Genomic DNA, 15,591 nt, shown 5'->3' on the forward strand with positions numbered 1-15,591 from the left:
ATGTTTCACTCTCTGCTTAGCAGTATTAGTGGCTGAATATTTGCTTTGTGGAAGAGTGAAAATGCCAAGGACAATTTATTGTTTTCTTGCTTTATCTTCTATAAAATACATATTTTAAGGTTTCTGAATTTCTCCTCTGACTGAAAACTTGCCATGTGGGGATGTAATAAGTCACTCTATTTGATTATTTTATATTTATATGGAAAGTGAGGAGGCATTGAAAATTTTAGTTGGAGAAGTTTTCTTGCTGCAAAAGAATTTTTTTCCCAGATATTTTAAACGTTAACCTTGGTGAAGAATTTATGTTTATTAGGTTTGCATATCATTCCACACAAATATGAATGAGCCAAATTAACATTTTGAAATTTTATTACTGCAACCAGGAATAGCCAAAGAAATTGTACCAAAAACAAATATATACAACTGAGACACAGAAGACAGGAGAAGAGTGGTCAGTTGGGTTATATACAGAGACTAAGTAAAAACATATGGGTACAAAAATATAACACTATATGATTCCACCTATATGAGGTATCTGAAGCAGTCAGACTCATAGAAACAAAATAGAATGGTGGCGGCCAAGGCTGGGGGGTGGGGGAAAGGGGAGTTTTTGTTTAATGAGCATAGAGTTTCAGATATGCAAGATGAAAAAGTTCTGGAGATCTGTTTCACAACACTGAATATACTGAGCTCTACTGAACTGTACACTTAAAAATCATTAAGATGATTTTTAGGTAAATTTTATGTTATGTATTTTTACCACAATAAAAACAAAGTGAGGAATGCAAATTATCTGTTGAATTTAGCGACAAAGAAGTCGTTAGTGACCTCAGCAAGAATATGGTTTTTAGAGGTTGGGGATTGAGGCCTGCTTGAGGTGGTTGAAGTGACAGGCGGGCGAAGAATGGAGACTATGTGAGGAAGCTGTTATTGTTTCACAGGATCTGGCCGTTAAGCAGAAGAGGAAAATAGAAGGTGATGGTACTTTTCTTCTTGTTTTTAAGGGAAACCATACAATTTTGAATGGAGACATTAAAGCATGCAGTGGAGAGGTAGAAATGGAAAATGCAAGGGAAAGAGAGCTAGATCAATTAAGGCCCCTGAGAAAAACGGAGAAGATGGAGTACACGGCTTAAGGCTGTTGCTATTTGACAGTTGCCAGGATGGGGAAAGAGTTCGCTGGTCCAGCAGGGTGGTCAGGATGGTAAGTTAGTAAGATGGTGGCTTCATACCTCCTTTACTTGCACAGATGGCTGTTGAGCTTCCTCATGTTAGCATAGATTGCATGATTGCATAGAAAGACTTAGTACAGAGATTGTGCAAAGAGAGGCACAATTACAAAGAAGGATAATGCACAAATGCTCTTTGTTCATTTTTCCTGAGAAAAGCAGGCCAAAAAGACTTGTGCAAGCCCAGTTCTCCAGACATGTCTGGGAAGGAGAAAGGCTTCATACCTCTCTGGTGAGAAATAAAAACTCACTTAAGTAACAGACAAAGCAAAAGGTCTGGCTGCTGCAGAGGTGCTATTAATCAAAGCTTCTTCCAACCCTAAGAGGAATAAATATTAGCAAATGACAGAACGAGAATAGATATTGATGTCTGTTCCATATTAAATGAGGTAGTTTAAGATTTTCTTAAGCCTAGTACTTTTAGAGATTACCTAAGCAAAGGAATAGGTAATAAGTGTGTAACATATGGGAAACGTCCCAAGTTCATTTGTTTGGAAATGCGGATGTCTGGCTTTTGAAGGTTATTTCGTGACTCATATGAACTGTTTCCAATCTCAGGTGGCACTCATTTTCCAATCAGCATAGAGGTGTTGGCAGATTCAACTTCAACTTTCTTTTCTTACTTGCCCTTATTATACATTAATATGTAGACATTGATAATTCTTTGTAACTATTTTTTTTTCTAAGAATACTGATAATTCTGTATATTATAAAGGACATTTTAAAAGATATTTTTGGAATTTTAGTCACTCTTTGAGATCAGTGATCTGTCTCTTCTTAGGCAGTAATATCTGTTTAAGCTGAATTACAGTATAGTCTCTAGAAGGTACACAAGTGTCTCAAGAAATATATGTATATTGTGAGTGAGTTCTCATTTAAAAACAATAAATTTCATTCATGCATTAATTCAACAAATACTTATTTGTTGTTTACTTTATGGTAAGCACTTTATTACACTTCATTTATACCAGTAAACATCAGGTTACTTGGCCTTGGGGGTTCTAATCTAATGAGGGAGTCCAGATTTAAACAGATAACCACACAAATTGTCTAATTACAGTCATAACCAATTCTGTGAAGAAAAAGGGTGCTATGAATACGAAGCACATGACATGGGCAACCTAAAATGATTTGGGGAATCAGGGAGGCCTCCTGGAGGAGGTGACACTTAAGTTGAGGTCAGAAGGACACAAGGGAATTAACCTAGTAAAGGTGTGATAGGGAAGTGGGTATAGAAAGCAAGATGTAGTAGACTGAGCAGCAGAGACCTTGAGGTGGGAAGAAGCTTGACCTGTTTCAATGGAGACTTTGTGGACTGAAACAAGCCAGAGGGAGAGGAAGAGCTTAGTAAGATAAGGCTGGAGAATAGGTAGTACAGGGTCCCAGTTGTCCTTAGAGCTGTGTTGGAAGGTCTAAGCAACAGGCAGGCATGGATATCTATTGATAAAAGTTTACTCTGGTAGCTGTGTGGATACGATATTCTCTAGGATGCATTCTCTTCTGTAATGATCCGGTTCAACTCTCTGTAGCGTGAAAGTAGCCATAGACATATGTAACTGAATGAATCTGGCTGTGTTTCATACAACTTTATTTACGGTTGCTGAAATTTGAATTTCATATAATTTTCATGTGTCACAAAATATTCTTTTTCTTCTCATTTAAAAAAAAAAACATTTAAGAGTATGAAAACCATTCTTAGTTCCTAGGCCATACAAAGACAGATAGATATCAGGCTGAATTTGGCTGGAGAGTCAGATTTGCTGACCTGTTATAGGACTATATTTCTTATCCTGGTAACTTTTTCTTTCCTACCTCTTAAATGATATTTTAGTTCTACCATGACATTTTTCCTAAGCTGTCTACATTTTCCCAACATTCTGGTAAATGTATGACCAATACTAAATAAAAAATGGGACTGTAACCTCTTCTTTCCTATTTCTTTATCTCAGTGTTACATTTTACATTTGAAAGTCAGTATAATATGACTGACCTAGTCTTTTTTATATACAGTCTTTTTAATTTTTTATAGTGGGTAATTTTGTATTTTTCCTATTTATTTTGGTGTTATGCTCGGTGACTTTCTTCTTTTAATCCTCACACTGAGTTTTTCATCTTTTCTTTACCTGGTAGTAGTTCTTCTAACATTTGATCTTGGCATTCAAAGGAAAAAATGGTACAGGCATCAGAAAAACAAAATAAAAATAAACAAAGGAACACAATTGCAGGCAAACATTTTTGTTGTATGAATAGCTAAAATACTTTATTTATATCAAGGTAAACAACATTCAAATAATTTCAGATCTATACACACAACATTCTGATTTGAAAAGAAATTCCTAGGTGCTTTTTTGTAGTATATGATTTAGGCAGCCGCCCCACAAGATGCTGGAAAGCATTATGTAATGGAAATGGTACAGACAGACCTGGTTCAAATTTCATCTCACCCTGACTAGGCGTATGATATTGGACAACTTAATTTCTTGGAGCCTAAGTTTCCCTGAAGCATGCAAAATACAGTATATGGGAATTCCCATCCACCTTTCTTCCCTGGTAAGCATAATCTTTTATCACGTGGAATTAGCCATGTTAAAAAACAATTGGATGTAAAACAGCCTGTTGTTGGTTGTGGTGAGGGTGTTGGTTTTGGTTTTTACCTTATACAGATAGGAAGCTGAAAAAAAAAAAAAACTAGCAATACTCCCAAAGTGAAAGCGATGTACATTTGAAAGGTAGTATAGGTGATAAAGCCAGTACTTTTTATTAATATTTCCTTTGCCTTGTTTATTTTACTTCTGAAAACTTAGGTTTGACAGTTCTCTGGAAGACCTACCTAAGAGTGGACCTCACCCGCCTGCAACTGCTCAGGTTTTACATATTGGTAGCCAAGTAGCCACACTTTCTAAAGTAACTACGTATTCTAGGTAGAGTTTTTCTTCTTGGTATGTCTAAATTTTAATGCTCGTGGTGAAATTAAATACTAAAACTGTTTGACTAAAAAGAAGAAAGTGATCATAGATTACAGAACTGACATCATTAATATGTAGACAAGAAAGCTTGGCACTCAGCTTTGGAACACCGCTTTACACTGCTTTTTATATTTTTCATTTTTTGTTTAGATTCTAAGTTCTAATGTAGAGTCAGGAAATCTGTGTCTTTCATTTATTCACTGTGATTTGGAAAGTCAGCTCTCTTGAGTTTGTCATAAGTGTACTAAAGCATTCAACTCTTAAAAAGGAGCGACAGAGATCGTATGTTCCAGGTACTCAGACATATTCTAAAGGGATTCAAGTTCATTCTTATAAGATTTTGCTGGACTCTGGTGATACTAAGTCCTTTTATGTTATTATTTGTGATACAATATGATAAAAGAAATTCACTACCATTTCTTTTTCTTCTTAAAGGAAAAGGATAATTTAGCTGATTTATTTTTTAGCTGATTTTTTTATAGACAAGTTCCTAGTTCTTATTTGACATTACTTCCCCCAAATAGTAGCCATTGCCTCAAGCGTTCAGCGTAATTGAGAAACTCGGAGTTGAATCACTTGGTAACTTTATTCTTCCACTTTGCCTGACATTCATATTACCCTGCTCTGCTACTAATAGCATCTTTCTTTTTTCTTTCCAGCCTCATTTTTTTTTTTTTCTTTTTAAGCCATTCACAACAGTTGTTAAAACATATCCTGGTAAAACATATCCTAGTCATACAGTTCAATTAAATTATAAACTTGCAAAAGAATTATACTTTAAGTTAAACAATTCTATATAATTTGTTTTAAAAAGTGGCTTGCCACCATTTCTTAATTTGCCTTCTACTTATTTGTAAAGTTATAACTAGTAGAACTGGGAATAATGGATTATCAAATTCTTCTGACAGGGAGAAAAGACTTATGTCAGCCCTCACAGCCTTAGATGTCTGCGTACTCATTAACCTTGGATGAGTTTGGCACATAATTACTTTATGTTGGAAGTGACCACTTTCGCATACTTTGAAAAACAATGATCATGGTATAGTGAGGATGTTCATTAATAACTTGTACTCATAAATGAAGAAGAGAGACAACAAATTTCACACTATGCATTTTAGACTTTCTTTTTACTTAATAAAAAAGAAATTCTCAATTCCAATTTGATAACTAATTTGTTAATCATTACAAATGATTGAAATGTTGATTGCTATCCAGGTGTTTGATCTTTTCTAAAAGACCAAAGAAAAATAATTATTATTTTAAGTAATGAGAGTTCTGAATATAAAATTTCTTACCAGCATTTTTGAATCTTTATAGAGCTAATTGAAAATAGAAATATAGAACATCTGCAGGGAAGGTGATGTTTCCATCATACTCACTGTAACTGCTTTTTATTTTGCAAAGGCATTTACCCTTCCCAAATAGCTTTTCTCTCAATATCTTAAATGTTATTTCTTCTTCTTAGTAATATATATTGCTGCTTCTGAATAGGCAGCCGATTGTACCTGCTTTTCTTGAAAACATTAAAATGTCAGGCTGTGGGAATTTATCATCTCTAAGGTAAAATGCTTAATATAGAGACATTTTGGAAAACTCCACATAACTTTCCTTCCTTCTCTGCTTATAGAAATTCAAACTTCATGTTTAGGTTTATTTTCTACTTATTTGTTGACAAATCAATCTTCAAATGTGTGTTGTTATATGATAGTGATTTGATTTTAAATAGAATTAGAGACAGTGAACTTAAATACATTCAAAAGTGTTTGTATCTCAAAAGCCAGTTATTATAGAGGATCATATGTCAAATTTTAATTTCTGAGAAAAATCATAGCAATAGTAAACAACCTCAACTTCTATTATATTTCTGACACATTACATTTGTATGTTTAAATATTAATACAGGATGGTTACTGCCTTATCTTTATTATGCTACCTCTTCTCATTTTCCTTTTTGTTCCTCTCTTCTCTTTTTCTTTCCCTACCTATTAATTTAAGCAGCTCCACAAGAAATGTGGTGACAAGTTCTTTGGAAGGTTTTCGAAACTTTTCTACCTCTTCTCCTGCTAGATATAGTGCTGCAGTTCTGAGCAGTGCAGCTGCTACTGTGTCTGCCGTTATTGCCGCAAAAACCAGGTAGAACTACATGTACGGTGTGTGTCTGATGTGATCCCAGAGCTTCGCCATCTTAAAGTCACCTCGAAGAAAACATATTCATTCGAAACAGCCACAGCTCTGTTATGAGATCTTAATCATATTGTGGACATTTTGTCTAGATTATAGCTACATCCCATAATGTTTATTACTGATTTTGCTTTAAATCATGCTTTTATCTCTTTCTATGATTGCCACTTATATATGATACTTCTCAGTTCCATGGATTATTGCGTGTTGTGTGCCTGTTGATTTTTGGGGCTTTATAATGTTTGGTTTTTATATCTGGAACAAAATCAAGGATGTATTGGTATTTTAAATGTCTGTTGGTTTTATCTTCTCCCACAAATTGATTATATTTGAGGATGATCTAAAACCTAATTATTCTTTGCGACACCCCTTCCTCCCAATTTTTGTGGCGTTTTGTTTATACCTTATTTTATTTTTGTGGTATTTTGTTTATACCTTATTTCTAGTAGTCTTTTATAGCTTTAAATGCTTTCTAAAAGATTACATTGACCAGTTTTGGTGAAAATTTAATCAATTCTATATTATCGAGTAAAATAATATAATGGACTCTTAGCTCTTCTTTTCATCCTCTTTCTAGTGCTAGTTCTACTGTCTTTCTGCTTGTCTGTCTTTATCACTATGTCTCTCTGAAAAGGTTTCAAATCATAGACTGTAAAAACTACTTTCTGCTATTGGTAGTATGATTTTTCAATTTAAAACTCTTTCTAAATGCTCACCAGGCTCTCCAGTCCTGAAAAATATCACTCACTCCTGGATGCACTTTGCATCAGCCCTGTTTCCAAGCCTTTAGCTTTTTCATATCTCCAGTCCTCGAGGAAATCAACTGGCTCTATCCATGTTAAGAAAACAAGGTACAGTGGGAGCAGATGACACAAGTGGTGGTTTGCTGTAAAGATAACTGCTTTCTGTAACACTTAAACACCATATTAACAGGCCAGGTGAGAAAATCCTACAGCTGATCGTGTTTTAAATTTATAATTTTAAATTAACTGTAATTTCAATGCAATGCTAATGCACAAGCATGTTGTTTTATATGGTTATTAACTTGCCTTTTAACCCTTTGTGACATCTTTTATTAGCACACTTGATGTTTGGTATGAAATTATGAGTAATTGTGCAAGTATTCAAATTACAGTAGAACCCTATCTTATATTGCATGGATGTTGCTATAGGAGAATAGTCAAATGTTTAGTAAGACATACCTTTATACCTTTTGAAAGAATGAAAAAGAATAATAAAATAATTGGTTTTGTTCGGCTACTATCTTAGAGTTCTCAAATATGAAGGTTTTACTTGGGCCACATCTAGGAAACATGAAACATGAAAATTAATTTTTCTCCTAAACTTTATAATTATGCCCAAAATTATTAAGCATATTAAAAATATTCCAAATGTTTATTACTAAAGGCATAATCTTATTTTATTTTAATTTTTTTATTTTTCAATTGGAGTCGACACAATATTTTTTCATATTAGTTTCAGTGGTATAGCGTAGTGGTTAGATATTTATATAATTTACGAAGTGATCCTCCTGATTAGTCTAGTACCCACGTGGCACTACATTCCCTATGCTGTACTTCACATCCCCGTAACTATTTTGTAACTACCAACTTGTACTACTTAATCCCTTCACCTTTTTCATCTAGCCCCCCAACCTCCCTCCCATCTAGAAAGCACTAGTTTATTCTCTGTGTCTGAGTCTGTTTTCATTTTGTTTGTTTATTTTGTTCTTTAGAATCCACATATAAATGAAATATGCTATTTGTCTTTATCTGACTTATTTCACTTAGCATAATACCTTGTAGGTCCATCCATGTCATTGCAGATGGTAAGATTTCATTTATTTTATGGCTGAATAGTAGTCCATTGTGTGTATGTATATATACATACACACACCATAACTTCTTTATCCAGTCATCTATCGATGGACATTTAGATTGCTTTCATATCTTTGCTATTGTAAATAGTACTACAGTGAACATAGGGGTGCACGTATCTTTTCAAATTAGTGTTTTGGTTTTCTTTGTATAAATACCCAGAAGTTTAATTGCTGGGTCATAAAGTAGTTCTATTTTTAATTTTTTGAGGAACCTCCATACTGTTTTCCATAATGGTTGTACCATTTCCAGTCCCACCAGCAGTGCTCGAGGGTTCCCTCTCTCTACATCCTCACCAGCACGTGTTGTGTTTTGATTTATTGATGATGGCCATTCTGACAGGTGTGAAGACTAAGGGTATAATCTTAATTAAATAACTGTATAAAACGATTTCTGACAGAACATAAAATTAATGGCAAAGTGTACACTGTGACTATAATTAGTAAAAGCCTGATATGATGTAGGTTATTTATCGATCACGTGTTTGTATCCTACCTATTTTTATGGAGGTTTTCAATATACTTAATTATAATTCTGGGTAAATTTTAAGGGAGGTGTTTAGACAGGGAGAGATTTTGCTCTAAAAAAAAATATCTGAAATTGTATTTGTGGAATTGTGAGTGTTAAATGAGCAGAAATCTTTAATTGTCACGGCTAAGTCTGTACAGTGACAGGTTACTGACCACGCTTGGAATAAAAGGTCTCTTTGAGGACTTAATGGAATGTTCTACATCATCTCTCAGAAAAGCCCCTAGTGAATTTTTTTAAAATTTATTTTTAATTATTTTTTTGGTGATATTGGTTAACAAAATCCAATAAATTTCAGGAGTACATTTAACAATAAGGCATATAATATAGAATTCTGTGTTCCCCTCCCATAGTTAGATTTCTTTCTGTGACCACATATTTGACCCCTTATACCCCACCCCATCTACCTCCCCACTCCCCGCTGACCCCCACCCTTTGGTAACTGCTAGTCTATTATCCTTGTCCATGAGTCTCTGTTTGTTTGTTGCTTTTAGGTTTATATCCCACATATAAGTGATATCATGTGGTTTTCAGCTTCTTCTGTCTGGCTTATTTCGCTTAGCATGATTATCTTGAGGTCCATCATGGCCAATGGTATGTTTTGATTAACAACTAATGGAAATGGGGTGGGGAAAAATACTGATTCTGCAAAAATACCCCTTTTTTTCATTAGCAGCTCAGCTCTTATCTTTCTATTCCAGTAAGTTATTTAGCTCTCATTGTTTAAAAAAAAAAAAAAACAAAACAAACCATCATAAAAATTCTTGCATACCTTATTTAATTAGAGAATTTTAATGTTTTTCATTTATCATTGTAAAACCAGGGATAACTTTATAACTTTGTTTGTATATAGTTGTTACATGTAGGGCAGTCTGTCTTAAGAAGAGATAAACTACTCTAAAAGAAATGAATCCTAGATAGTTTTCCCTTACGTTAAGCATATTGTTTAAATAAACTTATTTAAAAAAAAAAAAGTGTGCTTGCAGTTAGAGACTCACTGAACCCACTGCATGAACCCACTTCTAGAGCAGGTGTTAATAGTTATTATCACTACTTTTTATTAAGAGCAGTTGGCACAAACTAAGTATATTTTGCTATTTGGGAAAGGGAAATGGTTGTTGACAAGATAAACCAGTTGGTGTTCTGGAAACCAGGACCATGGTTTCCTGAAGAGACCTTGCTAACTCAGTGAGCTGGGTACCAAAAAGAGTGGTTGGGTTAGTGTCAAAGATATTTTATCCCTGATGTTTGCTTTGGTATGACAGTAACTTTTAAAATTATAGTATAGTATAATACCAAACTTGTTTCTTTCCATTATAGTATATTTAGCATTTTTAATTTTGGTACAAAAAGTCTAATAAGTTAAAGAATTTTGCTTAGGAAAATACAAAAAACTTTTTTGTAAACACAGAATTCTGGAAGGAAGGAGACTCATGATGATTCTTCTATATGTCTAGGTTCTTTATAGAGTCCTGACAGAAAATCTGTTAAAATAGAAAGCTGCTTATAATTATGACCCTTTCAGAAATATTCCTTTCCCACTACTTAAGAGTCTGTGTATTAGTGTATCAATTTCTGTAAGACTTTGTGTAAAAACTGTTTAATTTAAATATTGATAATTAAACCTGTGATATGCAGTTAGTTGGCTTTTTAAAAAATTTAAACATGTAATTAGAATAAAAGTTACCTTAAGAGTATTCTTGAAACAGAATTTTTCCTTTGAAAATAGACTTAAAATTTCCAACTGTTCTCAATCTGCAGCTGAAATTTATTTGTTGTAATAGTTAAACAAACATGAGAAAGGAATGTAAACTCAAGATAAATCACGTAGCTGACACTGAAAGTAAATTTTTCTTCCTTTTTATTCTTTCTTTATTAGCTCAGTTTTGAAAAGAAATCTGTGTTCTATCAGTGTATTTTTCTCCATTTTCAGTTTTTGAAATATGAAACAAAAACTTTGGTATACTCTAGATGGAATTCATATTAATCTAACATTTCATTTCAGTGCTTGTTTATTTGCCAGGCTAGTTAAAATAACCATATTTGATTTTTAGCTTCCGAGTTATTAGTCAAGGGTATTTATGGATTTTTTTCTGTTTTCCTCATTAGAAGCTTTTGAAAGCATTTTAATTTTGTTTAAAATTTAGGTATACCTTTAACAATTTGAATGTAGAAAAAATATATTTGAATCATGATTTCAGAAATAAGATACCAATCTAAGTAATTATGCCATACTATATTAATAAATTAGTTATTAATTTAAAATATTTTGCTGTTAATGATTATTAATAATATCTTATTTTCAAATATAAAATAATATGGCCAATGACTTTATTAATTCTGTAATATTTAGTACATGATACCTAATATTATGTATTTTCTTTAAATGGTAGCTAATAGTTAAAAATTAAGGGGAAAAGGGGAATATTTTTAGAGACCTAGGCATCGTGTATTCAGATATATGATTGTCTAGATAAACCCTAAGATTCTTTCATTACTACATTAAATATTTTAAGTAAATAGAAATCTGTTTCCCCAGAGAATATTGAACTTTGCTGATCAATCCTGAATTTAAACAAATGAAATAATTTTCTTGCTTATAACTTGGGATTTTTATAAATTCTTTATACTCTACTGCAGACCCTTTGTATCTAAAGAGTACTATTTAAGATTCTAACATCTCAGGTCTTTGGGAGAAAATATATGCAGAGTATATACAAAAGATACAATAAAAAAATGAAAACATTTTTTGGCTTATGAGATTCTTATTCCATGGGAATATTAAGTAAATATATGTGTCATTTTAAATTGAGTTGAGGAGACAAGATTGTGTCACATCTCAAAATTCTGAACCAAAACTATCCATAGATTACATTTAGAACTAAAATTATTAGTACCGATGAAAGGTGTTTATTTAGTAAATGAACTTATCGCTAGATATTTGAGCTAGATATTTATTACAAAATATATCATTTCTTGAGCATATACTCTGCGCTCAGCACTGTGATAAGTACTTTACTTGTATTACATGTATTACCTTATTGTATTTTATTTAATCATAACAGTAACCTTGGAATAAAGATAATATTTTTATCTCATTTTACAAATGAGGAAACTTGCTAAATTTAAGTAATATTCCCAACATCATAGTAAAGGCCCAAATCTTAGATAGTTTATAATGTAATGAAGGAAACAAGATACATAAAGAAATTACTTTAATTAAAAAAAAAAAAAGCCTGGCTATTACAAATCAGAATGTAACTATATGCCATGCAGTTAATATGTGCCATGAGTTGAAGGAAGAAATTTCTATACTTCTAGAAGATTTGAGTGATTGAATAAAATGCATTTATTGCTTAGCATGATACACAGTGCATGATGGATATTATTGTTAGTGATACTGTTGTTAATTATGAATAGGATTTGGATCAGTGCAGAAGGAGAGTGGGGATGGGGGGAGAGCCTTCTATACAGAGCCTGGAAAAAATGGAGAACTGTGGACAGGGAGGAGACATGGCCAGAATATAGTCTGTATAGCAAAGAAGTAGGAGATACAATTGGACAGGTAGGTTATAGCTATATCTTAGGAGGCTCTGAATGTTATGCTGAAGTGTGACTTAGCCCTCCAAACCTCTAACTGGTTAAATTCATTCCACAGCACTTTCATCCTCTGCTGGACAAGCCTCTCATGAAAGACGTTGTTAGGGAACAAATTTTTGCCTTTGGATGATTTTCTGTATTAGGAGGTACTTCCATATTTTATTGAATCAAATCTATCTCACTGTAGATTTGACTCAACTTTAGGCAAACAGAATGTAGCCGTGTTGAGTGAATTCACTGTCACATATTTGAGGAGTGCTATTATGCTTCTCATGAGTTTTTTTTAATATCCTGGGCCAATATTAACAGTTCCCTCAACCAAATTTCATTAGGCTTGGTATTGATTTCTTATCATCCTGGTCACTTTCTCTGTCTGGCAACTCTCCTAGAATTAAATTTCAGTTCTTTTAGGTCATTAAGCATTAAATGATAATTTAGGTTTTGTTATTTCCAGATTATGCTTTTGTTTCATCTGTAACATTTAGTATTGCTTGGTCATAAATTTTCTCAGAATTGTGACCGTATGATTATTAATCATTTTTTTAATCCACATTAGTAATTAACCCTAGAATTAAAATGACATACTTATGTATTATTTTAAAAAATCATTTATTTGAAATGTGTAAAAATTTGAAAATAAATCTTATTATTTAAATACATTAATTATTCTTTTCACACGTCAAGTTCATATTGTGTCTTAGAGTACGCTAAGCACTTTGTACATAATTATCGTACTTAAGCCTCTTGAAACTTTTATGAGCAAAGTATTATTCCCATTTAAAATTTAGATACCTGAGGCTTAGAGAAATGAAATAATTTGTCCATCACAAAGCTTTTATAAGGTGCTCATAACCACTATGCTATAATGCTTACACTGTTTCCATTAATATTATTTATCCTCATGTTTATCGATAACCGTGTCCAGCATTGCCATTAAGTAAGCAAGCAGTCTTTCACTTTTAAGTTGTTATAAAAATTATTAAAGTGCTTAAATTTTTCGTTATATAGAATGTTTTTCACTAAACTGATTAGAGATGATAAAAGAAGGTAGTAGCTCTATTACACTTGAATTTGAAAGAATAACAATAGGGAAAAATGTTTCAAGAAAGTTAAAATAGCTCTAGTATGATTTTTCAAAACTGTTTAGCATCAGAGGTGCCCCAAGACTACCCCAGGTTTGATGATTCACTAGAGGACTTACAGAACTCAGTATATAGTTGTACTCATGACTAAGATTTATTACAGTGAAAGAATACAAAGCAAAATCAAGAGGAAAAGGTACATGGGACCAAGTCTGGAAAAAATGAGACTCGAGTTTCCAAAAGCCCTCTCCCAGTGAAGTCACACAGGATGTGCTTCATTCCTACAGCAGTGAGTTATGACAAAACATGCAGAGTGTTCTCTACCAGAGAACTCATTAGAAACCACCTAAGACAAGGTTTTTACTGGGGCTTGTTATGTGTAGGCACGCTGTGCCTAATTCATACCGAAATTCCAGACTCTCAGAAGGGAAGAAGGTCTTCGGCATAAACAACATTGTTTATATAGTTTAGGCACAGTGAGCCACTCCTGTCTTTTTAGAGAAAGTTTTATGTGACTGTAGGGAGCTGTTTACTAGCCAAGTTCCCAAATGCCATCCGAGGCCAACTTACAAGTAGGCCATCGTAAGACTAGGCAGCCCCAGGCCTACTTCGTTAGGTGTTATTCAGGATTCAAGAGTTGTTGGAGAAATTAGTTATTCTTGTTCATTTGGTATTATGGTGGACATGATTGAATTTGAAGTTTCTTTTCCTCGAAATAATCTCAACCTAAATAGTATAATTAATGGTATTTATTTTATTGATGTCATTAATAATATAGTATCCTATCTTTATCGATCTGTTGCTTTCAGACATTGAAGAAATTGAGTTTCTGTGCATAGAATTTTTTAAGCAACCAGTACCTCAGTTTCTGTTGAAAAGTTAGCAGGCTGTGTTATTATTGTTGTTGTTGTTATAATAATAATTATTATTATATTTCAATTGAGAGAAATTGCTGTAGTATTATGTTATTCCAAAGTGCTTATTTTATAATTCGAGGTACTTTAAATTTTTTTTGGAAATGATAATATATAATAATAAGTAACAAATAACCAGGTAATAAAAGCCATATGATCTTCTGAATCAAACTGGAACCAGCACAGACAAGCCTCCTGTTAAACAAATAACTGATTGAGAGAGGACAAGGGCAGTCTTGTCTCCCGTTTTCCTTTATTAGGAACACAGAACACTGGAAGTTCTGTTAGACTGAGGATGTTGTCTCTTGTTTACCACTGTATGGCCAGTGCATAGCACAATGCTGGCATATAATAGGCGCTTAAATATTTATTGAATGAATGAGAGAGTACTTGGGTATGTGAGCGAAAAGAGAGACTGGTGAGATGTCAGAGAAACTTAGTTCATAAAATACTAGAAGAATGTGGAAAAGGAGAAATATCTGTGCCATTTCATAGAAATTATCAGGGATTCTTCAGTAATTAATTGTTTTAATCTAGATGATAACGTGTTGAGAATAAATAGAGAGGAATAGAAAGAGGAAATGAGCTTATTTTAAAGGATTGGCTGTATAAGTTTTTCAGTAGCCTCATTTCTCATGGTAGATCTCTAAAGAGAATTTCCAAAGTATCGAACAAATGTAATGTGACTCCTTTCCTTTCCTATTCTTTTTTTTCTGTTTTAAAGAGAGGCAGTCCTTGAGTCCTAGTTTTAGAGTTGTTTGTTTGTTTGTTTGTTTGTTTGTTTTACTATCAGTTAATTAATTACTATTTTTGTTTTCCTTAGAGAGTCAATAGATTTAGAAAAGAAAGGATCATTGCTTGGGTCAAATTGCTACCACTTCACCAAAAATGTTTTCTTATTTTCTTTCCAGCAACACCCAGGAGCCTTCTCAGCATTTGGCTCCATCAGTAGCTTCAGCACGGAGCATGCCTGAGAGGCCAGGAAGCCCAGCCTCTGCCAGACCAGGGGTGGCTGGTCTCACAACTGCTGCTGCCTTCAAGCCTCTAGGATCCACCAGCACCATCAAGTCACCAAGCTGGCAACGGCCAAACCAAGCAGGTATGCCAAAGAACTCCCTTGCATTTTGCTTTTCTTAAGTGCAATTATGAAAATGTGTTTTGGGGTATATGATAGAATTGGTGAAGCCCATTCTCAACCATCTGAGATTTTAAGC

General features: G+C 33.4%; 1 protein-coding gene across 4 annotated transcripts in view; it reads left to right on the forward strand.

Annotated features, from left to right (window-relative positions):
- The window catches only part of PDLIM5 (PDZ and LIM domain 5), a 181,553-nt gene that overhangs the window by 128,386 nt on the left and 37,576 nt on the right, over positions 1-15,591 (forward strand). For all 4 annotated transcript variants that reach the window (XM_039845735.1, XM_039845736.1, XM_039845737.1 and 1 more), the window contains one exon: positions 15,289-15,476. In XM_039845735.1, the coding sequence (XP_039701669.1) occupies positions 15,289-15,476 (188 nt within the window). The remainder of the gene's footprint in view (positions 1-15,288; positions 15,477-15,591) is intronic.

Source organism: Pteropus medius, unplaced genomic scaffold (assembly GCF_902729225.1).
Source record: "Pteropus medius unplaced genomic scaffold, Ma_sr-lr_union100, whole genome shotgun sequence".
Lineage (NCBI taxonomy): Eukaryota > Metazoa > Chordata > Mammalia > Chiroptera > Pteropodidae > Pteropus > Pteropus medius.